We start from the raw sequence: 26,502 nt of genomic DNA on the forward strand, positions 1-26,502 counted from the left end.
CTGGGCCCCTGATTCAGCCCGGGAAAAAGAGTTGGAGAGGCCCTCATTGCGCGCTATAGAGAGAGATCTCTCTCTATAGCGGTGCTGCTACTCAAAGATTTGAGAGTGACAAGCCAGTGGGCCAATTACTGTACATGAGTTAAAACGTCCAAAACCGTTTGTTTTGTATTTATCATTTTAAAAATGATTTTAACTAGTGAAAACAGCCGATCTACAAGCACACAACGCCTCGCACCGCGAGGCGTTGTGTGCTTGTAGATCTGCTGTTTTCACTACTTTTGTACAACGTCCTTGTATGATGAAGCAGGGCTTTGCTTTGCGAAAAAATGTATACATTTTAAACTTGGAGATACGAGGTTTCTGCCCGACAGTGACGATTTACTTTGTTGGCCGCCCAGCCCCCAAAACGGAACGAAGGCCAACATTTTATTTAAAAATGTTTCCTAATGAACCGGCCGTTCAGGAATTGTCCCGCTTTTCCCAATGGCCAGCACGTCCCTGGAAAAAGGATACTATATGAAGGAAGAGCCATCGTTGATTCTGTAGTGCAGTTTCTGCGACAGGGGAGGGACCCCTCCGTTCACCTCTGGTATGCGAGGCAGCCCGTTAACTAATGTGACAGGATGGGCCTTGGTCCCTGCTCTCTTGCTCTTCAAACACGGCTTGTCATCGCCGTAGTAACGAAGGATGAGGGGCTTGTTCAGGCCCTGCTCTGCTTTCTCAGCTGCTTGCAGTTTTCTGTGGCAGATCGATTAAATCACATTTTTATGTTTAAATGGCCACTTAGCCTTGGACTGAACTAGTTAGCTCGCTCAGGAGTGTTCACCGATATGGGGCTTACGCCAGAATGGCTCTGGCAGTGGACCCGACACTGTGTCAGGTGCACTGCCATCAGAGCCTTTCCCACATAACTAATGGGTCAGTATTCCAGGACAGCATGTAAAAAATAAAAAGAGTACACCTACAGTACTCACAACATTATACTGTAAGTGAAACTCATCGAAGACTATTCTTGAGGTTACTGTGTTAAACCTGCAATCAGGTTCTTAATTTTAGGAGTAATGTAAACCAATGCAATCTGTATGGCAGAGTATGTTAATATGTAGTTATTGATTGACAATGTCAATAAAGTCATTTGAAGCAGACAACACAGCAGATAAAACACTAGATACACTGCCATAATTATTGTAATTTGGACATAGTTTTATTATTTTAATTACATCTCTCCATTGGGAAAGGGAGAAAACAGGCAAAATGGATAGTAGCTTTAACCTAAAACAGAGATTTAGTGATCTATTACATCCTTTAATAATTTGTACATTTGCTATATTTTTGAAGTAAAATGGATGCCTATCGTTTTTAAATTTAAACCCAGAGCTAACAATATGCATGCAGAAATACCAACATAGAATCTTCGATGCATGTGAACAACATACATAGGAATTGTTGCCTTCTGCAGTCGGTCTATCACCCATTGGCACGTCTGCTGAGGTTTGTCCAGAAATAATCCCTTGCTTGGCTGAATGATCCAACCTGGACGCACATAACATTTAACTGACTCAGCACACACAAAAACAGCGTTAACCCCATATGCCTCAGCAGCTTTCTTTTATCAAACTTTTTTCACAAGTTGACAAGATTTGACAAGCTTACAAAGTGCAGATATTTTCAAATAGAAAGTGTAAAATAGTATTTTTTTCAATGGGAAAGGAGCATTTTCATGTGGAAAGCTGCAGTGGTAACAAAACGCTCCGTTCCCATTGAAAACTATTACAAAAAGACGTCAAGATAGGCGGAATTAAAGTTAGATGTGACCATGGAAAAATTGAGACTCGGGATTTTGCAGTTCAGTACGCAGCAGCTGGAGAGGCATAATAACAAGTTTGTACCACAGCTTACCTTGCGCTTGGCAGATGTTCGATGACATTGAGAAGCTGATTGTCGTGGAAGAATGAGCTGCTGAGAAGTCATCAGAAAGAAGATGGTTTAGCAAAATACCATCCCAGGCATAAACATCACAGCTACATTGACATCTGAATGTACTGTACGCTGCTGGCAGCGCCAACCACAGGAGAGTGAGGCTCTTAATCATGTGTTTAAATAAAGACATCTGCATGGGAATGGGTATATACTGTAGGCCTACAATACATAATGTTGATGTTCCCGCTACCTTCACACATCCATGATGTGTAAACCAACTCTGTCTCTCCCACTAGAGTGTAATCCTAGATGTGATCTCAATTAATGTCAATGAAAAGCACTTAAGAGGTGTTCAATCTTTAATGTCCATTTTCATTACTTCTCACTTGCAGGTGAGAGGTTGGGTTTTTTAATGAAATCTGCTTGACTGTGTGACTGGACAAAAGCAGTTCAGCTGGTCTAATAGTGCAGTTCCATAATGTAGTAGCCTATACGGACCACAATGCTTATTATTGCCCTTATGCTTTACCTCTCTGGCCATCAGATAGGCCTCCTGACTTCTTCGTGAGTACATTTGGGTTGGCTTTTGCTTTTCTCTCCGTAGGACCGACATTTCCCATAGCAACCGCATTTCCATTTTCAGTTTTCCTCTTGTCATAGTTTGCATTCAGCCTTTGGAGGGTTTCGTCCAAGGTTATGCTGCCTTTAGACTTTTGAGATTTCCCGCCCTCGCCGCGTTTTACGTGGCTCGCCCCTGAGGTCAGATCCCGCCAGGAACAGTTCAAGATGTTCACAAAGCCATGTGGAATGCATCTCTCCTCGGTCCAGCTGTGTTGTGCCAGTAGGCAGGCCAGTTCCTTTAGTAGCTCAGGGGCTGCGTGCTTGTATAAGTCCACCGAACTGTCATCCATCCCTTCAGATGTCTTTATCTCTGGGTTCCTCTTGGCAGGGGACGGGGCAGGATCATGTTTATCACTCCCATCACTTGGCATCATCATCTGCACATTGTGCTCTTCACTTTTAGATTCCTTTGCCAAATTGCTAGAAGAAGACCCACACTCTCCACATTATAGTTAATACAAATACATAAATACAAATAAATACAAAAATGTGCATTCATATAGACCAAAACGTGACAATGAAATACATTCTAGATTTTACCTTGTATTTCCTAATCGCGCTCCTCCTGCATTGGCCAAATTAAAGTGTAAAATGTTGGTTCTTGTGCCTTTTGTCCGATCCCGTCCTGGCTGTAAATATTACATTAAATACTATAAGTACAGTTCAATCTCAGAACATTAGAATATTTTGTAAAAAAGAAAAAGCATTGCAGATGCCATAGCACCATAGCATCATAACTGACAGATGAAACTTCCCACTGGACTTCAAGCAACTCTGACTTCAGAAGGTTGACATTTCTCTATTATAAATCCTTGTTTTGAGTGGTAATATTGTAATATTTTGAAATATGGACTTTTGATATTCATGAGCTGTATGCCATAACAATTCAAAATGTTAACAAAACAAAAAAAAAGTTTGGAATAATTCACTGAATGTGCAGTGTATCTAGAATATATGAATATGAATGTTTTAAAAATATTAACTTTTACAAAATATTCTAATTATTTCTGAGATTGATCTGTTTAGTTTTATGTACTTTTCTTTCACCAACAGTATAATACATTAATGTTTAGCCTACCTGGTCAAAGAAGAACAACGCTGCTGCTCTGAACTCTTTCAGCGTGCTGCCTGGTGAAGTCATCATTTCTGAAAAGATAATCCAAATAATTTCCAAAAGATGTGGTGAAGAAGATGAATACAAATTATGTCTTTAAATAACAATACCAACAAAACGAATAATTCAGCCACCGCGTTGTTCATTGTCCCAAAGCCATGATCTCCCCGCACCGCAGGCTACTGTAAATGTAACCTTTATCCACTCTGTGTATCGGCCTTGTTGCTTGGATACACTGTGCTGCGCCCGTCTCCAAATGCACCATTACGCGCTATAAATTATCTACAACTCGTGGTAACATTATTCAAACGCTGCTTTCACCACTAAATCGCCATGACTTTATGCACTAAACTGGACCTCCCTGTGAGCGCTAGGCATTGTGAAAACACAGAGTAATGTGACACATGACAAGCTGCTCCCCCAGGTGTGCACAACAGTAACTTGAGCTAGTAGGCTACAGCAGAGCAAGGACATAATTGGATGGCAAATGTGCTTGTGCACAGAGAAAGTGGTTATTCTAGCGTGCATTGCAGCATTTACAGGTCATTTAGCGAGGACACAGTGCGCATTATAACCATTATGGTTTGAACCTCCAGCTAACATTCACTTTTGACTTGTTATCTGCATGATACAAACTGTACTGTACTGTAGACTTTTTGCATGAAAGACGAGCAGCTGTTCCTTTGATGATAAAATAATGTAGTCCCCCATGACAGGGAGTGTCTCTTTCTCCGTCTATTCGGGTCAAGTTGTTGCACAGAGATTGTCTTAATAGCACATTATTGGCTCAGCAGCCTTCCAGCAAGAAGCACACTTTCAGCTCTGACCACTGGAGGCTCCCAGCAGCTTATGCGTCACTTACTTCATCTCAGTCGCTGATCATGGCGGAGCCTCAGAGTCAGACAGAACGTGAAGCGGAGCCCGAAGTTCTCAACGGGGACGACTTGAACGAGGAGCGAGAAGACGCCGACGCCTCGGAGTCAGTGAAGAAGAGGAGAAGGAAAAAGAAGAGGAACAAGAATACCGCATTAGGTGAGATGCATCACTTCTTTGAGGCTTTGAAAAATCACAGAGAAAATATACTAGCGCAACATTGTCCCCCTGCCTGTGCCAAGCGATAGAACAAGAGCATCCTCTATTCCTCTATGCGGGACAGGAGACTTTTTCAACCTGTCAGAGGAGGGCTCCTGTCCCATCTCAGACCTGGAAGTGATGGGTCCTCCTGCTGAGAGGGGCCAGGACAAACCTGTTCATCTGGAACTGGAATAGCTATTTCACTCAATGCCGTAATAATAATTGACCACATTTTTTGTCGGATCAACATATTAAAACAACTAAAATATATTTTATTTAAGATTTGAACGTGTTGTTCTAATATATACATTCAGTAGTTGGACCATGTGCCATCATCTGTAAAAGAAATGTTGAGATTTTGGTGCAATCTGATGAACCCTAACCCATTGGGTATGTATGCAAAATGAATACTAATTGCAGCCTATGGCCATAAGCATTTATGGTAAGTCATGAAATTGTGAGTGGCTGAACGTTACCCAACTGTGTGTCAACTGTTGGTCACAGAACACGCTCTGTGTCATAGTGCTGCATGGTACATATGCCCTTGAGGATATTGATTCTCAAGGTATAGAAACTCATTATGCGTGGACCCTGCCAAGTTCTGATCACAGTGAATGCACTGGCTTGAAAAGACTCAGAACCAATATTTACTCACACTGTGTGCGTGCATGTTTCTTGTTTGTTTGTTTGTGTGTGAGTGAGTGTGTGCACACAATATGTGTGCATGCATGGGCTGTTGTGTGTGTGTGGATATGTATGGATGCGTGAATGCATGTTGCATGCATCTGTGTTCACATCCATGCGTGTGTGTGTGTGTGCACTTGTGTATGCACGTGCATGTTCACCGGCCACATGTGTGTGTGTGTGTGTGTGTGTATGTGTATGCGTGTGTGTGTATGTGTGTGTGTGTGTGTGACTTTGCAGCAGGGACGAATGAGGCTGAGGGGAACGGAGACAGCGGAGGTGTTGGCGATGTGATGAAACTGTTGGAGCAGCAAGCTTTGGAGGACAAGCAGAAAGAGGAGGATGGAGATGAAGGTAATTCTTCTAGATGTCATCCTCATCATCACCATTTCCAGGGGAGGATCACGTTCCCCCAACAAAGAAAGCATGCAGCCAAATGTTGCCAGCTTTCACTGCAGTGTGGGTCTCCTTTTGGTCCGCTGTCAGTGTTGGTCACCCTCAAAAAGTTATATGGAAACACGCGAATCAGGGGTGGGCGATATGGAAAAATACAATATCACGATATTTTCCCAAGCTGTATCACGATACACGATTTTATCACGATTCTTTTTCACGTTGGTTTTTATGGTTAATTTTCAAGTTACTTGACGGAAACTAGACTCTCTGGGTTCCTTTTGGGAGGTCTAAATTGAACTTTACAAGTATGTAACTCTGACAGTATACAAATGAAACCAAATGGACCCTTACGGGTCCATTTGGTTTCATTTGTATACTGTCAGAGTTAAGTGGAGACCTTGACATTTTAAAGTTTGAGAACTACTGATTTAGACCAAAACGCAGGTTTAAATTGAATTCGGCAATGCATCTCTGTATTAATGATTAAACAGGATTTTTTACAAGGCTCCCTCAATTGTATCACGATATATATACGATACCTCTGAAAAGGCATGTCGTGGAGACATTGTATCGTCTCAACGATAATTATCACCATATCGCGCCCACCCCTAACGCCAATGTTTTCTACAGACGGAGACGAAGGGGAGAACTCTGCAGGGAAGAGGAAGAAGAAGAAGAAGAAAAAGAAACGCTGTGAGTTTTGCTGCATCACCTTCTTTCTCCACCGAGTGAGAGAATGTGTTGCTTCCATTTCTTTCTTCATTTCTTTCTTTCTTTAGAGAAGGAATGTTGGAGTGTTACTGCTATCAATTCTCCTTCAGTTCACTCAGATCAAAATTCTGAATAAAACGGTCACATAATACCTTGTCAACTTGTCGACATTTTCATGGCACAGCTTTTACAGTGTATTGTTGTTAATAAAATACACAAAGTGACTGAACTGAGAGTGAGTTCACCCCAGCCTTTTACATTGTATCAATATACAAAGATACATTATACATTTTGCATATTTAACCTGTTGTCATAACACATATGCATTTATTCACATTAGATCAGGGGTCTTCAGGCCAATGAGGACCCCTTAGTTGAGAGAGAGAGAGAGAGAGAGAGAGAGAGAGAGAGATGAAGCAGGGACACAACCTTTTCATAGATTCCACATATTTTCATTGTTTGACAGCATGATCATCAGTGTATTTTGGATTCATGTCAATTTGTATTTTCAGATATTTAACCACTTGAACCGTCAATACTTTATGAACTTGACCTTTCACTCTGTACTTAGTCAGCTCTTTTTCCCCTCTACACCAAACCTATTTGCCGAACATAGCCAATCTACAAGCTTGTAGATCGGCTATTTTTGGCAAAGGTTCTTAGAATAAAATATGTTTCTATCACTCAAAGATTTGGAGTAACTCTGAGGACCCCCTAGGGCTCCCGGACCCCCTGTTGAAGACCCCTACATTCGATGTTTTGGTGTGTGTGTGTGTGTGTGTTTGTGCGATGCACCGTGCAACTTCCCTATACTTGCTGACATCAAGCGTCCATGTGTTGAATTTACTGTACTGTACAAAGGCTAACTGTTTCCTTCTCTCCTTTTTTCTAACTGGGGCAGTGAAGGGACAGACTGACCCTCCCTCAGTTCCTATTTGTGAGCTCTATCCCAACGGAGACTTCCCAAAGGGAGAGGAGTGCGAATATCCCCCATCAAAAGACGGGTGTGTTGACCTCCACACTGTCCCTCACATCTCACCGCCGTTACAACACAGCATGAGATGTTCAGCTCATATGTAGGTCTCTGTGTGTGTGATGATCGCCACGTCGGGAATGATGCCGAGTCACCGAGTGCGTTCGCTCTCTCACACCTTACGTTTTTCCCAGACGCAGCATTTTAATTCGTTGTGAGAAGGGTGTCCTGGGGCCTGGGTGCTTTAACTGTTGAAAAATAGCAGATATACAAGCTCACAGCGCGGCACCGAGTGCCGCGCTGCGAGCTTGTAGATCTGCTATTTTTGAAAAATCGTGAAAATTTGTGCAAGCCTTTGAGTATTTCAAATCCTTCTAAGGTTTTTTGAAATGTTTGTGGTGCTCAAACTTTTTCATGTGAAGGACCCCCAAAATGATATGTAGCTATTTGGCCACGGACCCCCATCTCAAAACATTTAGTTCCAGGGACCCCCCATGAAGCAAAATTTGAGTTACAAATGTTCGCTTAAAAAATACATTATATTCAAAGATTTGCACACATTTTCACGTCTATTCAAAAATAGCGGATCTGGAACTCGGTGCCGCGCTGTGAGCTTGTATACCTGCTATTTTTCAACAGCTAAAGTATAAAATAATTAAGGCCCCTCCACCTTGGGGCCCTGGTAAATCAGTTCCACTCCCCCCACCTTGTGACGCCCCTGGTTGTGACGTAGCTTTTCCTGGTGTGCAACAGCACGTCTTTTACAGCAGCGCTGCGTGCCTCGCCGTGCGCGGCCGGATATCATACTGTCATTACAGAACATTTGCATAATGAGAAAATAACTTCACACCTCCTCTCTCTCCTCGCCTGCCCAGTGGTGGAAAGGAACTAAATACATGTACTCAACATAACATAACACATAACAACTCAAAGGTATATTAAAAGGACAACTTTAGTTTTTTACAAGGGTTCATATTTTAGATTGTAATTAAAGAATATATAAAAGACGAGTGTTAAAATTATTTCATTTACTTCTTTCTATTGTCTTAGAGATTCTTATTTCAGTGGTTGGGGGCATGCGTACAAGTGGCTAAATATGTCATTTTACACAGAATAAGCCCATTCCCAAGATACAACGTTGGATGTGACTTATGGGTCCTATAAGTGTTACTGTAAATAGCAATAAAGAAACTGCTGGCTTATTGTGTCTAAAATTACATATTTAGCCACTTGTATGCATGCCCCACTTTAGAACAATAGAACAAAGCAAATGAAAAAATAAAAAATAACGCTCACTTTTTCTTTACTCTAATTACAATCTAAAATATGAACCCTTGTTGTAAAAAACAAAGTTGTCCTTTAATGACATAGTTCAATGTTGAAAATGGGTGGTTCTCCCCTTTAAAGTGTATTTTGATGCCAATAGTTGCACTTTTACTCAAGTACATTATTTATACTGGACTTTTACTGGTGACAGAGTATTTCTACATTGCAATATTGATACTTTTACTTAAGTAAAGGAATGTGTGAGTACCTCTTCTATCACTGCGTGTGTTCCCCAGGGGTGTCGCACCAAATTCTGGGCCCTGGGTACAAGGATTCACTGCGGGCCCCCCATGAATGTTCTTCATAGGGGGAGGGGGTTTAACCCATTTAGGCTGGGAACGCATTATTACACATTATTTTGCGAGCTTGTAGATCTGCTATTTTTGAAAAGTCTTTGAATATTTCAAATCCTTCTAAGGTTTTTTGAAAAACCTATGTTTCTATCTCAGTGGTGCTCAAACCTTTTCATGTGAATGACCCCCAAAAAATATATGTATTTCGCCACGGACCCCCATCTCAAAATATTTAGTTCCAGGGACCCCCCCCCCCCCCATGAAGCAAAATTTGAGTGACAAATGTTCGCTTAAAAATACACATATTCAAAGATTTGCACACAAAATAGCAGATCTACAAGCTCGCAGCGCGGCACTCGGTGCCGCGCTGTGAGCTTGTAGATCTGCTATTTTTCAATAGCTTTAAAGTATGAAATAATTAAGGCCCCCTCCACCAATTGGGCCCTATAGTAACTCAGTCCCACTACCCCCCCCCCCCCCCCCCCCCCCCTTCCCTTGTGCCGCCCCTGGTGTCCCCCGCCAGGCGCACTGCAGCTTGGCGGACCAGCAGTGATGAGAAGCGCGTCCTGGACCAGGCCAACGAGGAGATGTGGAGTGACTTCAGGCAGGCGGCCGAGGCTCACAGGCAGGTCCGCTCCTACGTCAGGAGCTGGATCAAACCCGGGATGACTATGATTGACATCTGGTGAGACCAACACTGAAATATAGTCCTCACTCTGGGACTTCTGTTGCTGCCTTCCCTTTTACAATTTGGTTGATAGAGGGTATGCGGTGCGCGTGACATCACTGTAGCTGGAAGTTATGTGGGAACACGCCTACTGAGTGGCAAAAAACTATTTCTGCCATTGACAGCCCATACATCCAAACAGAAAAGTCCTATCTGATTGTATTAAACAAAGTTAACTCACCGACATTGTGGCTGTACTGAAAGCTTGAATTATCCTCTTTCTATCTGCAAAGTTTTTTGTTTAATAAAAAATCCACCATAGGCATGTGATGAGCTACTTTCTGTCAAGACATTCTGTGCAGGTTTTTATTTTTCAGAGTTTGGAAGCACTCGTTTTCTACAACACAACATCCTGCTGCCTCCTGCATTATGTGCAAATTAGAAACAGGTGGTATGCACTATGCAGGGCTGTTGAGTGATTTGCAACTAGCACTTCCAAACTCCAATGCTCCATGCTGCTCAATGTTTTGCCACTCAGTCTAGATTAGGGGGGCGGGTCCCAGTGGACGTGCATACCCTCTATTGAAGAATTTATTAGAAGGTTACATGGGAAAAAGTACAGTTTCATGACAGTACAAATCACTGGTACCGTACAAGGTCAACTCTTCTCTTTTTTATTTTATTTTCTCCTGATATTATCTACTGCTTAGTACTGTGTTCTATCCGTCTGTCATTCAATGTTATATGAGATACTTCAATGGTTTCCTGTGTAAATAAGCCAAGTGCTTTCCTAGAATCTCCTTTTAGTTGACCTTGCACCAGTGAACTGTACCGTCATGCAACTGTACCTTTTTCTATGCAAACTTCTAATAAAGTCTTCAATCAAACTAAAAGGAGATAAGCTTTTCGGCTTATTTACACAGGAACCACTTTATGTATCTCATATAACATTGAAAGACAGACGGATAGAACTTTGCATTGGATAACATCAATTATCAAAGCAGAATAAAATAAAAATAAAAGGCAAATAAAATAAACAGAAGAAGCAGATAGTTACAGTGGAAAAGGGGAGGTGAGTATTGGCTTAGTCTATTTACAGGTTTCGAGTAGCAGCAGTCTGTAGGTGACTTTTCAGACTGATTTTGAAGGAGGTTAGGGATCCACTCTCCTTCAGGGCTTGCGGGAGGGCGTTCCACATTTTAGTGGTATAGCAGGAGAACGAATTTGAGCCTTTTTTAGAGCCAAATCAGGGTTGAACGTGATTAGTGGAGCTGCCTCTGGTGTTGTAGTTGTGGACATCCTTGACGTTTATGAAGTAGTTAGTCAGGTACATGGGTATCTTGGTGGCGTAGTGTATCTTGTACACCTGCAAGCCCATTGCAAGTTGCTGTACTCTGTCAGCTACCGCGAGCCACCCCACGCTTACCGGTATGTGGTGATAAGCGGTGAGGTGGGCCAGAGAAGAAAGGCCAAGCAGGACCCTAATCAGTTTGTTTTGGGCTGTTTGGAGCTTTAACTTTAAGGGATTTGGGGCATCGTGATACCATACATATGAGGATTCCATAGTCAATGATGGGCAGAATAAGTGCACAGTACATAGAGTCTCTCTGTGTAAAGGGAAGTAATAATATGCACAGTATAAGTAATAGAATATGCACTCTTTAAGAGAGTGCATCTTACTACTGATACCACTATCTGGTGTGGTTTCTGTGGTTCTTTGACCTGCTGGCTTGCAACGAGCAGTTTTTAAAATGGTGGTTTTCTTTTCCCTACACAGCGAAATACAGAGTGCTGCATTCATATAACAATGAAAGTGTAGGGTCTCAGGAGTTAAACGGACGCTCCAGATTTTGATGGTGTACTGTGTGCTTTATGCATTGTGCCGTGATGATTGTTCCATTGTCCTTGTCATCGCTGGTCCCTTTTGTGCTGCTATCTCCGCGCGGCAGTGAGAAGCTAGAGGACTGCTCCAGGAGGTTAATCAAAGAGGACGGGCTAAACGCCGGCCTGGCCTTCCCAACTGGCTGCTCCATCAACCACTGCGCCGCTCATTACACGCCCAACGCTGGAGACCCCACTGTGCTGCGCTACGACGATGTCACGAAGATCGACTTTGGAACGCACATCAATGGTAAGGACCAAAGACATGCATGTGTCCTAGCAGCAGAAGAGACTATAGAGATGTCCGATGATATCTGCCCCCCGATATTATCCGCCAATGCAGTGTTGTTTTTGACAGCAAATTTTGATTTAGTTTTAGTCATAGTCTTTTGAATAAAATGTCATTTAATTTTAGTCATAATTTAGTCACCTGAAAAGTTTTAGTTTTAGTCTAATTTTAGACTAAATATCATACGTTTTTAGGCGATTAAATCTACAGTTGATTTAGTCAACTAAAATGTATTTTTGCAGGTCTTGATGGCATCGTAATGACTGATTTTACACTTGGTTGTGTGCTGAAAATAGCAGATCTACAAGCTCACAAGACATCGCGGCGCAACGCGTTGTGAGCTAGTGGTCGACAAAATGTTTGTCGACAAAAAATTTTCGGCATAGTTTTAGTCGATGAAATCAACACTGCGCCAATGCTAATGTAAAAATGGAATATCTGTAAATACCGGTATAAAGTAACGAAGTCATTGCGTCACTCGCTCATCTCCCGGTTCGCGGAAGTAATTTCTCTATGGAAAATAACATTGAGTCATCTTAAAATCGTCTCATATAAGCATTGCGGTCCAAAAACAAACAAACGGTATCCGCAATATTGTCGGGGAGGTGGCTCTGTATGGTTTATGATAGTCAGTCACTCATATTTGATACAGTCTGTTTCTGGGGAAAATTTAACTAATTTGGCATTAGTGGTTGGCAAAGTTAACATTAGCGTTTTCTCACCATCAGTTGATTCTTCATATCCATGTGAGTCAAACCGCTGAGATCATTTGTTTATGTTTGGAACACAGTTCTTATATGAATTCAGAATGGGGGGGAAAAAAACGGGAACCAGGTAGGATGTGCAAATGACGTCAAACTTCTTACGTTTTATTCATTAGTTCAACTGCTGCAGGCTTCAGCATTTCAGAATGTTTACATGTGGAAAGCCTTTCATGAATGCATCCAGTGGGGCATCACAATAAAATTGGGCATAATGTGTTAATTCCACGAGATTCCAGGAGATATATGATGTCTGACATTAATTTGGGGCGATAAAAGCCTGAGGTTGGGGCTTTTCTGAGCCTTTATTTTGTTAGATATATTGTCGAGACTGGAGAGAGAGCAAACACGAAGAGAGAGTAGGGGAGTGACATAGAGCAAATGGTCCCGCCATCCAGGAATCGAACCCATGGGACTCGCTGTCAGGTATTGGAGCCCATGTCGTACGTGCTTGGCTATTGGGTCGCACCATCATAGATGTCTACTAAAGCAATAAGCCTCAAGAGGCCTTGGTTTCAGAACCACTAAGAAGCATAGTGAGTTTTAACGTGGAGTGGAGTGCCTCTGACCCTCTTAGCTGTTCTGTAAACATGGCAAACCTTGTTGCCTTGTTTCTAAAACAGGTAACAAATATGGCAACATCACAGACATCCCAATTAAAACTGTTTAATTTCATTGCTAGTAAATCAATAATTTTACAAGAAAGTAGTCCCCGCAACTGCCAGCACAAGTTGCTGTGCAAATGCATGGAAGGTACCGAACAGCTGGCTTGTTTTAAAGGGATTTAAAATCATGCAAATGAAAAGGAGTGCACCTTAACCTTACCATAGAAAAAACTAAATTGCCAATAAAGTCTCTTTTACATTCCCTATATTTAGCATCCGTCATCCGGTAAAAACGTTAGGCACACACACCTTGCACACTGAAATCGATGCATGTTTTTCTATTAGTTGAGAATCAGGCCAGTTATGATGACACATACACACGCTTGAATAATTTGACTGTAACATAACGGAATCGGAAAAATGCATGCGTGCTACAGTAGGTAATGTGCTTTTACTGAATCCGCAGATAGGCTATTCAGGATAGATCCTGAAAACACAGTAAGATACAAAGCCGAATCTGATCTGAAATCTTGACAGACAGAAGTTTCGGAGACGGTGCGTAAAAGTGATAGACACAAAGTGAGGTATTTCTTTTGTGTGTGTGCGCGAGAAGTTCGGACAAAAAATATGAACTTGTGTGCAAAAGCTTTATGCCTTGTTTCTACTGAACTCTGTGTGTAATTACTTTTAATACACACAATATTCCTTCTAGTGTGAAATGTATTCATTTCACGGATGAAACCATTTTAATTAATGTAAAGTGTGAATTGACTACCCTGGAAAGCGCTCAATAAATAAAATAGTAATTAACATATTCAAGCAACAGAATTGAATGAAAGTAACAGTATTCTATTACTATTAAATATATATGAAAAAAGTTATAAAAAAAACACAGCTCCCTCGCATATTAAAAAGTCTGTATGAGTCACCAGAACCAAGGATAGGTGTTTTCGATGAATGTGTCTGATAAAATGAATATCAAATATCTAAATACTGAATCAAGCAACTTAAAAACTGTCTGGGTGTTCACAAAAGCCTGAGTAGACCATAAAATGACCCACTTCTCATAATCAAGGACTGGAACTGTTTTAGAAAGTTCAGTAGAGGTTTGGGACTGGAGATAGCCACACAGCAGTGTTTGCATCAATCTCGGTATGTGGACTGTTTTTCTGAGGCTTTCTAGCCTTATTTCTGTGTTCAAATAACGTAAATAGCTCTATATGTTGGTAGTAATAATTGCTGATCTGTGATTGCTCAGCAACAGAGGTTTCCTCGTCTCTTCAGCTCTTTAGTAAAGAGAAAATGCAGGTCAGGATACCAATTGTTTCCAATCTGTAGAGATAACTCAAGCAGCGAGGATAAACAAGAGCTGCACTCTGTCGAGGTGCCAACTTGCACCGTGTGCACCAGTAGGCCATGTATGGCCTACTGGTGCACCAGCAGGGTGCGCCATGAGGTGCGCTCATATTAGAGAACGAATAGCCCCGCCCCAGCTATTCATTTCAATGCAAGTGCTCAGTAGCGTTTTGAGGTATGCGGAAGTAGCAGAATCCAGGTGCATTGTGTGGGAAATTGGCAAACAAAAGTTTGCCAAGTCGAGACGTAATTACGTCACGAACGTCACTCGACGTCCATTGAACCCCATTGTAGATCCCAGCGGCGCGCTCTTATGCTTGTGCATGTATGTTTCACCCCGCCTGCAGTTCCAGCTTTGGCCACTTCAATATTTACAAGCCGTTCTGGGGGCTTGGGTGCGCTCACCAGTGACATCACCACTGGCATCACCAGGAATGCTGGTCCCTCATTGGCTGTTAATGATGATCTTGCCAGAAATGCTGGTCCCTGATTGGGCTTCGGGCTTCAATAAAGAAGGACACCGACATACATACGCAGCCGATCGCAGTACTTACGCTCTCTGCTGTCGCAAGTAACAAGTTAAATTGGAAGTGAGCAGACGAAATTGGACCATTATAAAATTGAAGCTGATAAGTGGGTACTCTCTCCTGATTGGCAGAAATTGGCAGCCCACCTGAAAATGTATTTTCTGTTTATTAAGAGCTGGAGAGACAGGGACACCACTGTTTCTGAACAATATAGCAACGATTACTATCAATATAGAGCTTTTTATACAAAAATAATTATACTTTTATATGCCGACACATCCAAGACAAAATGTTTATGCCCCAAGTATTACCACAGGCACAGCATCATAGTGTCTTCTCACTAGAGAACTTTTCATATAGTATGAAAGAGTTTTGCCCACTTAGAGAATAGAGATAGCCATGGTATTTGTTTTAAGGGGTTAAAAACACAAGGAACTGCATCATGGGGTAACAAATTATAATAATATATCATACAAATAGATGATTATGATTATTGTTTTCAATAGGAGAGATGTTACATATCAATTATAATGGATGTTTTAGTCTTTATTCGTTTTATAATGTGAAAAGGTGATTGCATAAATATAAATCTTAACATCTTATCAATAGCTCCTATAAATGAACAGGGCTGTTTTTTATGGTCATTGTCACCTTAATGGCTGCAGAAGACTGTCTTTTGCGTTGTTTTAGGCTTTATCTTCAGATCAGGTCAGTGTGCAGTAGAGACAGTAGAAACCAAGGGCAGAGAACGAAGGGAGAAACGCTGACCAAAGCCAGAAGGGCTCAAACACGTTTGTTCCTGTGATTGCTGCTGTGATGCATTAAAAAGAAGCTTTGAAACATATATCTATCGGTGGTGAAATTGTTCCTTTTTTGATCAGAGAGACGTGAGACAAGATCGTGGCCACACATCAACTGACTGAGCCACGAGCCACCGGCCCCAAGACTGTAAAACAATAGTTTTCAAAGTGGGGCCCGGCAGCCCCTAGGGGTTCATGGGTTCTTGAGGGATCCCAGGGGGTCCCCAGCAAAATGAGGGGCAGTTTAATCCCTTAAACCCCTTTCTGTTTGAAAATAGATATATTAACATTATTTACCTTGCTATGTCAGCTAGTTGAAACCAAGTTGAAGTGGTTAATTGTTATTTCACCTGCTTGGAGTTGGTCCAATGAGAGAATGTAGAACAGGGGTGCCCAAAAGGTAGATCGTGATCTACCAGTAGATCACCAAGGGTGTGCAGGTAGACCACATGACATGCCCCTAAAATATATATAATTAAAATATAATATGACATCAAGAAGGGCCTGTCAGCTCCCTTCATGGCTTCTAAAGTAGGCAAACCTCCAATGCAATACTTTGTTCAATAGTCAGTAAAGAACCCCAAAACCTACCACAGAATGGGATGAAGACATTTCCCCCAGTATTTCCCATTTATTTCCCCCTTACAGTAAGTTTGTTTGTCTGAAATGTAACGCCAGTGCTGCTATCCCAAAGCCCCCCTCAGGCCCTCAGCTAAAACATATTGGATGGGTAGATCATGTTGAGCTAGTCATTTTAAAAGTAGATCTCACATCAAAAATGTGGGCACCCCTGATGTAGAAGAATACTACTCAGATCATAGGTTTCACTCTCTCCACCTACTGGTCTAGATTGTTTTCTGTACTGAATTCAGTAATACATCGAATCGAATCTAACAACAACAAATCTTCTCTTATCGGGCACAAAACAATGTTCAAATGGGGATCCGTGGCCTAATGTGTATCAATTTGTGGGGTCCTCTATATGAAAATGTTGCTGCTATAAAACAACAGCTGTAACATAATGACTGTGCTTGATCTTCCAGGCAGAATAATAGACTGTGCCTTCACCGTCACGTTCAATCCAAAGTACGACAGGCTGCTGGAGGCTGTGAGAGATGCTACTAACACTGGCATCAAGGTAACACTTCTTTAAGCCCGTTTAGGCCTAGAATTATTGAATGCTTTAACTATTGAAAAACAGCAGATATACAAGCTCACAGCGCGGCACCGAGTGCCGCGCTGCGAGCTTGTAGATCTGCTATTTTTGAAAAAAGTCGTGAAAATGTGTGCAAATCTTTGAATATGTGTATTTTCAAAGCGAACGTTTGTAACTCAAATTTTGCTTCTGGGCGGGGGGGGGTCCCTGGAACTAAATATTTTGAGATGGGGGTCCGTGGCCAAATAAATATCAGTTTGGGGGTCCTTCACATGAAAAGGTTTGAGAACCACTGACATAGTAGTCTCTCAAGAACGGACTAACTGAGCTCCAGTTAAGTGAAAAGGACCTTTTCTTTGACAATGGCTAGCCAGATTGCTGACATAGAAACATAGGTTTTTCAAAAAACCTTAGAAGGATTCAAATGACACTTATGGAATCGGGTCAATTTTCTAATTTTCAAGATTTTTCAAAAATAGCAGATCTACAAGCTCGCAGCGCGGCACTCGGTGCCGCGCTGCGAGCTTGTAGATCTGCTAGCCTATTTTTCAATAGTTAAAGCATAAAATAATGATACACAATAATGTGTATTGTGTACCCGTTCTAAATGGGTTAAGCCCCACATGGTGCCTGTTAGCATCATTAAATTATATAGCCATCACAAATGGATCTGCCAGATGATTACTCACTGCTATCCGTCTGGCTGTTGAAGAATGACGCTGTAATATGCATGCAGCCATGTACATACTGTAAGTGTAAACACCTCTCTGTCCTCACAGTGTGCAGGGATTGATGTGCGCCTGTGTGACGTGGGCGAGACCATTCAGGAGGTCATGGAGTCTTACGAAGTGGAGATTGATGGCAAAACGTATCAAGGTGAAGATGGAGTCATTGATCTCTCGTTCGTCATGCGCACGTTTAGACGGCATCTCGTATTTATCAAACCTTCCGCTCTCGTTCCTCCTTCTACAGTGAAACCCATTAGGAATCTCAACGGCCACTCCATCGGACAGTACAGGATACACTCAGGCAAAACAGTTCCTATTGTCAAAGGTGGGGAGGCCACCAGGATGGAGGTTTGTATGCTCTCATGTCCACATCTTAAACATCATTTTTTAACGAGGCTTATATCAGTCAAATGCATTGGGATTAGGGATGTCCGAAATTTACTTTTTTACCGATAACCGATAATATCCAACTCTTAATTTCCGATTCCGATATTAACCGATACCGATACAGATTTATGCTAATATAATATCTACCAGTGATTCTCAACCATTTGAATTTCAAGGACTCCCAGTTTGAAATACATTAGGTTACTGACCCCCATTTAATGGCATTTATATATCGCTGGGACCCAAATTTACATTATAAAATCATATTAAGAGTGTACAAATGGAATGGGTCCATTTGGTTCCATTTGCACACTAAAAGTTACAGACCTGTAAGGGTCCATTTGGTTCCATTTGTACACTCAGAGTTACAGACCCCTATGGGTCCATTTGGTTGCTAACTATCTAACATTAGCTGGGGACCCCCTGAGAGTCCCCAAACCCCACTTTGTTTTTTTTTGTCACACCCCTACCATACAGTAAGAACTGTTAAAAAAAATCGGCCGAAAATATCGTCCTGTCGATAATATCGGACATCCCTAATTGGGATGGTTCTTAGAATGTGTTTTGCTGAGCCTTGGTTTCTGCTAATGGATTCTGCAACAAAGAATGAGGCCATGGTCTCGGTTGATCTTTCGACCGGTGCGCTCTGACCTTGAATAGAAATAATCCCGTTTTAAATGTTAAGTGTAATCTGAAGAACGTGTGGCTGGTTAGGGTTACGGTGAGGTGTGGACAAGTGATTCCAATTTACTGCTGCGGCAGCTTCTTAGTCGTCGCGCTTTAATTACACCCTCCACGAAGTTACCAGACACCATGGAGTATAACGCACCACTTGTTGAATTTCCAGGCCCTAAAGTAATTGCCCTGTAAAAGCATTGTGGGCACTCGTGGGCTATTAACATGCTCGGTATTTCAGGAAGGATAGAAACCCCATGGCTTATTGCAGGGTTCTTCAACGTTTTCAGGCAGGGACCCCTTAGCTGAGAGAGAGAGATGAATCAGGGACCCCCACTACATATTGTATAAAATTGTGTTGCAAATAAAAAACATGTTCATAGATTTCTTAGACAGTTTATAGACTTGTTTGACAGCACTGTCATCATGTTCAAGGAGTATAGGCTAATGTGTATTTCAGACATTTAGGAAGGGGAGGATGTCCGCACACAGGTTGGTCGCTCCCAGTGGTAAATTCTTTATTATGTTAAAAGCATGACTACGTTGACCAACCTGTGTGCGGACATCCTGTCCTTCCTATGTACGTATTTTTGTCCAGCACGGTACTACTTTGTTTGGGATGTGCGTGCCTCTCTTTGAACTCTTTATTTCAGACATGTAACCACTTGAACCGTCAAATACTTTAGTCTGCTCTTCTTTTCCCTCTACAAACCTCTTTGCCAAAAATAGCCGATCTACAAGCTTACAACGCCTCGCAGCGCGAGGCGTTGTAAGCTTGTAGATCTGCTATTTTTGGCTAATGTTCCACTCAGAATAGGGATGCTAGGGTTCAAATGGTTAATGTAAAAAACATGATCCTATCACACAAAGATTTGGCAGCCCCCATGTAGTAACTCTGAGGACCCCCTAGGGGTCCCGGACCCCCTGTTGAAGACCCCTATCCCTGGCTTAATGCATTCTGCACTAATGTCAAAAATACATTTCCTGAACCTAGCCTTGTCACACACACACGCACACACACACACACACGCACACGCACACACGCACACGCACACACACACACGCACACACACACACACACACACACACGCATGCAATGCCGCTACTTGGAGGGAACTGAGCATCTTAATTGTCAAGCTGCTGTGCCAAGCGTTTTACCCGATGGTTCCTGGAGAGAGTGGTGGGTGATGGTGATGTTGGCGGCTTTTTGCTGATGTGGCAGCTTTGTATTATGTTGTATATTTTTGTTGGGAGTGTGGTCGGTGTAACGGAGCCATTACTGTCTCTGTGATGGGAGAGTGCACGGCTGGACTGACAGCCGGGGTGTGTGCCACAAAGGGCTGCTAGCACTTTGACTGATTATCAGTGCAGCGAGAGAAGGGTGTCGCAGTGTTATCAGCTAATACCACTGAGACCCCCACCTACAGCCACGTGCTGATAGAGACAGGGGCGTCACAAGGGGTAGGAAAGTGGGACTGAGTTACTAGGGCCCAAGGTGGTGGAGGTGCCTTAATTATTTTATACTTTAGCTATTGAAAAATAGCAGATCTACAAGCTTGCAGCGCGGCACTCGGTGCCGCGCTGTGAGCTTGTATATCTGCTATTTTTCAATAGTTAAAGCACAGGGGCCCCGCAGTGAATCCTTGTACCCGGGGCCCAGAATTTGGTGCGACACCCCTGGATAGAGACGCAGAAACACTGGTGAAGACCGGCTCAACTCAATTCACATAACTGACTCCACTCCTCCTGTCTTTGATACACTGCACAGGATTATGTCAACTATACTGACATCTTGAGTTATTGATTCAATTTTCTCAGAGTCGCTCCTGGAAAAAAAGATTTGCTCACGGCCGTTCTTGAGTTCATTTTCTTTCAATGAGGACAATGACCTTCTATTGCATTCTTCCCGTTGTGTGATTATCATATTCTCTATAAAGGTGTGTGCAGACAGCTTGCATTAAATACGGCTTGTGGAAAGAATTAGGGCTTAGGCTTACTATTTTAAATACATATGGAATCAATGTGACTTACAATGAATGATAATAATGGAATACTTTAAATGCTAATGTATAGTCCTACGTACTGTACTGTATGATCCTTTTGACTTTTTCTTTTCTTTTCTTTCAAAAGATTTTTTTTACAGAAAATCCATCGTGTGATAATAATGTATTAATTACCATAACAAATCCACATATCGTCGTTGTCGGGCGAAAACCTTGTATGTCAAAAACCGTTCGTTTTGTATTTTCCATTTTGAAAATGATTTAAACTAGTGAAAACAGCCGATCTACAAGCACGCAACGCCTCGCGCCGCGAGGCGTTGTGTGCTTGTAGATCGGCTGTTTTCACTACTTTTGTGCGACAGCCTTGTACGATGAAGCAGGGCTTTACTTTGCGAAAGAACCTACAAATTTGAAACTTGGAGATACAAGGTTTCCACCCGACAACAACGATATCCTAGTGTTACTTGTTCCCACTCCTTATTGCAAGATCACAAGATCAATGTTTCGATCGCCCAACTCCTTCAGGATGAAATATTGTCCTCAGACACCTTTTTGATCCCTGATGAAGATACTTTTCTGATTGATTTGAAACATTAATCTTGCAATCTTGCAATAAACAGTGCGAGGAAGTAACAATGTGTGTGGACTCTGTTATCTTCTATGTCGATCTTCTCTTTGTCCTCGCTGAATCTGATTGAATGAATTGAATCGAGTGAATGTACACGATAAAAAAGTGCCTTTATTGATTACGTGGTTGGGCGGAGTTGCATGCCGAAAATAGCAGATCTACAGAACAAGCTCTCTTGTAGATCTGCTGAGGTGTAGAACTTGTAGATTGGCTATTTTTAGTTATGCAACCAAGTATAAATCGGGCTTTAACCCTGATTTCAGAGTTTCATTGCTAAAGGTGAGTGTGTTCTTTCCTGCCTCGCAGGAAGGTGAGGCGTACGCCATCGAGACGTTTGGCAGTACGGGGCGAGGGGCCGTCTACGACGACATGGAGTGTTCGCATTACATGAAAAACTTCAACGTTGGACACGTGCCAATAAGGTCGGAACTGCTACCTTCCTTTGTCTCATCCCAGTGCTGATATTTGAAGCAAAATATTGATTTAGAAATTTTATTTTTTCCCCTATTTTTAGGCGCATCTCATTCTTGTTTGTACTTCCATAGCAAACCTAGCTAGTGAATGCAGATCATTTTATTGAGAGCATAATGTAATGTAGTGCTAGCTAATAGGGGTGTAACAATACATTTTAATAGCGATTCGATACATATCACGATACATGGTTGACGATACGATACATGGACGATATTGGTTCATTCATTGCCATACGATACGATTCGATTCAATGATTTAAAATCGATATAGTAACTATTTAGCAAAGAAATTAATTCTATGTGAAAAGTGTGGATAGTGCTGGTTTTTAAGGGAAACATGTATTATTATGGATATAAATAAGTAAACACAGTGATTATCTGGCAAATACATGGACATTGTATTTGAACACATATGGACAAACCTGCACCTTGACATGAACCCAGAGATTACACACATTTATTGATAGACCAGTGTAGCTTAATGGAATGGAAAAGTAATTAAACCCCTCTTCTAAATGTTTTCTTCTTAAAAATGCTAAATATAATGCACAAGTAGGTAGTATCGATACAATCGATTATTTGCACTACTGATTCGATACGATACAAAATCAAACGATACGATTCGATTTTAGCTGTTTTCATTTCGATATACTTCGATTTGTTTAATTAAAAACGTTATTTCGATGCAGTTACTATATTGTTACACCCCTACTAGCTAATGTCCATAAATAAGCAATCTATATTTTGTGTTAGGGACTCAATTGTTCTCCTTTTCTCTCCTGTCACGGTGCTGCAGGCTTCCTAGGGCTAAACATCTGCTGAACGTGATCAATGAGAACTTTGGCACGTTGGCATTCTGTCGCCGCTGGCTGGACCGCCTGGGCGAGAGCAAGTACCTGATGGCGCTCAAGAACCTGTGTGACCTTGGCATCATAGACCCGTACCCGCCGCTGTGCGACACCAAGGGCAGCTACACCGCCCAGTACGAGCACACCATCCTACTCAGGCCCACCTGCAAGGAAGTAGTGAGCCGTGGAGACGATTACTAAAGCTTAATCTATACTCCGTGGCCCGGTGGTGTCGCTCGCCAAAAAAGAACAGATTTCCCCAGGCATATATATATCAGGGACATGCTGGGCCCCTGATTCAGCCCGGGAAAAAGAGTTGTAGAGGCCCTCACTGCGCGCTATAGAGAGACATCTCTCTCTATAGCGCTGCTGCTACTCAAAGATTTGCCATTTCAGATCATGACAAGTGACAAGCCAGTGGGCCAAATTACATGAGTTATATTTCGTCGTTGTCGGGTGGAAACCTTGTATGTCCAAAACCATTTTTAAAATGATTTAAACTAGTGAAAACAGCCGATCTACAAGCACACAACGCCTCGTAGATCTGCTGTTTTCACTACTTAGTTTTGTGCGACGGCCTTGTATGATGAAGCAGGGCTTTGCTTTGCGAAAAAATCTACACATTTGAAACTTGGTGTGTGACGATTTACTTTGTTGGCCGCCCCCAAAATGGAACGAAGGCCGACATTTTATTTAAAATGTTTTCCTAATGGCTGGCCTGGACCGGCTGGGAATGAACCGGCCGTTCGGGAGTTTTGGGAGTTTTCCCAATGGCCAGCATGTCCCTGGTGTCGCTCGCCAAAAAAGAACAGATTTCCCGGAAGCCGACACTACCGTACCACGGAGCATGAAGTAGGCTTAAGCATGCACTTAAAAAGTCAGGATCATGACATCTCAGAGACAAGAAAAAACCTCCTCAGACTGAATATGCAATATTTCTGTGACCTAAATTTCCATGGCTTGAAACCCACCTTATTTTAGCAAGAGCAAGAGACTGGTGTCATGGCAATAGCTTACTCATGTTTTTCTTTTTCTTTTTTTTCATATTTATTTTTTATTGTTTTTCCTCAAAGGATAAAGCCAATAGAATAAGGGCATACCGTATAATCTACACATATTGTTTTATTGCTGTACTGCTTTTAGAAATTATGCCAACAAACAATATGCAAAGGATTTATGCAAAAAATACGTTTTGGTGAATACATCGCCAAATAATGCTATGCTTCAATGCCTTGTCAACGATAACAACAATAACTGCTATGAAAGTATTTATATTTATATATTTCTTTGCTCTATTTTATTTTGAGGCAGTTTTATAAGAAATAAATTGTTATAAATCTTCCACCCATTGTTGTGTCCATGTTTACAAAGCTGTATGTTTTGATTATTATACTTTAATCGCACTAATCAAATCTTGAGCATTGTCACAATAGAGCATCGCAGCGGAGGTGGTTTACTAGGGTCACTTAAAAATCGCCCATTCATTTTCACCATAGACTTTTACAAAAATATTTATAACAATTATGTTAAGCCTCGAACAAAGCCGTCCAGGATGGCAGTGAATCATACAACCTTTGATCCCATGTGAAAACATATTTTAATATTACATTATTTGATATACTACATTTAATAAATACCCTTTGTTTAGCGATTTTCAAAACGTTCTTTTCATAGAATAAAAGGTGTCATGTTAATGATTCACTGCCATCCTGGATGGCTTTGTTCGAGGCTTAACATAATTGTTATAAATATTTTTGTAAAAGTCTATGGGGAAAATGAATGGGCGATTTTTAAGTGACCCTAGTAAACCACCTCCGCTGCGATGCTCTATACCCAGTGACGATGCATTTCTCACTTTTAACCAAAGGAGGGCAGTATTAAAACTAACCAGTCACCTTCAGTAATGATGACTCCTAGTTAAGAAAGGCAAAGCTCTAGAGAACGTCCACACTCCAAAATAGATGTGACCATAAAATGAAACACAAAGTTATAAAGAATCTGCCCCCGGGCCACACAGTTTATGCAATACCACAGGTTTTAGTAAGCAGAAAATGTAGTACAATATAGGACACGACGAGTAGAAAAAGAAACGCTGTACAAAATGTCACATTGAAGCCAGAGAATGTCCATTCATCACATATTGTAATTTTTACATGTAGATTCTGTCCCTTATCTCTTGGGTCAGTGAAGTCATCTGGGACAAGGACACAGGCAGTGATGTCAGAGCGGAGGAATTATGCATCATGTCATGTCGCCACGCTCCTTGGAGACACTATAGACAGGCCTATTCTTAACTGGGCCTGGATCAAATATGGCCTGTGGACGGACTGATCTGATCACTGACGTCGCCCCGTAAAAACTGCAGTCATGTATTTTGGAGTCCCAGGAGGTTGCCGCCAGCTAATGAGAGAAACACACTAGCTTTTTTAACCACTTCAACCCTCTATATACAGTAAGTACATCAGGGGTCTTCAACGTTTTCAGGCCAGGGACCCCTTAGTTGAGAGAGAGGTGAAGCAGGGACTCCCACAACCTGTTTCCACATAGTTTCATTGTTTGACAGCACAATCATCAGTGTATTTTGGAATTATGTCAATTAGTGTTAGTCTGCTCTTTTTCCCCTCTACACCTTGTAGATCGCCAAAAATAGCCGATCTACAAGCTCATAACGCCTTGCGTGAGCTTGTAGATCTGCTATTTTTGGCTAAAGTACTCTGAATATGGACACTAGGGTTCAAGTGGTTAATATAAAAAAAGGAGAAAAAAAAACAGTTTATATCACTCAAAGATTTGGAGGACCCCCTGCAGTAATTCTGAGGACCCCGGGGGTCCTCGACCCCCTGTTGAAGACCCCTGCAGTACGGAGTAAAACGGACCTGAATGCAACTGGACTTGCACTCGACACCAAATCTCTTCCCCAATAGCCGGTCTACAACTCAATCTGCGTTGTGAGCTTGCAGTTCTAGTGATTAACGGTTCCCCTTCTCAGACACAAGCACACACACGCACACGCACGCGCACACGCACACACACACACACACACACACACACACACACACACACACACACACACACACACACACACACACACACACACAAAGGTTCAAAGTGGCCAGCCCAAGTGAAGTAATTGTAAACTGACTCACTAGATGAACTGTCAGCCCTCAATGGGTCACGTTTGTCTTAATCCAGTCTGACGGTTGTCCAGGCCTCGTTCCTGAAGCCTCAGCAGAGCTCACGGCTCCATGACATGAGACCTTGGGACAACCACACATTATTATAGTGATGCAACTATACAAAAAATTAAGAATGATTATCAGAATTCTTAATTTACTGTATCAGTGGTACTAATTTCCCAATACAGAGGCAAATTCCATATCCTAAATTATATATACAAAATATATTTTAACCACTTTCAACCTGTCATCATAGGCGAAAGTTTAAAATGAATTTTCTTCTTAAAAGATGTGTGCCTTGAGATTTGGACTTGCGGTGTTCAGTGGTCAGATGGGTGGGCCACGTGCATTTTAATGACCAATCAATCCATTGTGTTCTGGTTTGGACTAATGGAACAAACACAGAATTCCTATCGATAGGTATCACAAT

The 26,502-nt window shown here is 41.9% G+C and overlaps 1 protein-coding gene across 1 annotated transcript; it reads left to right on the top strand.

The window, feature by feature from the left end:
* Window positions 1-4,504: 4,504 nt before the first annotated feature.
* LOC308294614 (methionine aminopeptidase 2-like) lies at window positions 4,505-23,265 on the top strand (the record flags this gene model as incomplete). The annotated part of the gene is given in 12 exon segments (XM_080737352.1): window positions 4,505-4,519; window positions 4,522-4,687; window positions 5,654-5,767; window positions 6,440-6,502; window positions 7,422-7,524; window positions 9,636-9,797; window positions 11,729-11,910; window positions 17,042-17,136; window positions 17,934-18,030; window positions 18,127-18,230; window positions 21,882-21,997; window positions 22,845-23,265. Coding segments are annotated over 12 exon segments (1,470 nt in total). The 3' UTR covers window positions 23,098-23,265.
* Between the last annotated feature and the right edge of the window lie 3,237 nt (window positions 23,266-26,502).

This window comes from Nannobrachium achirus (assembly GCF_963921795.1).
Source record: "Nannobrachium achirus genome assembly, chromosome: 11".
In the NCBI taxonomy this organism is placed as follows: Eukaryota; Metazoa; Chordata; class Actinopteri; order Myctophiformes; family Myctophidae; genus Nannobrachium; species Nannobrachium achirus.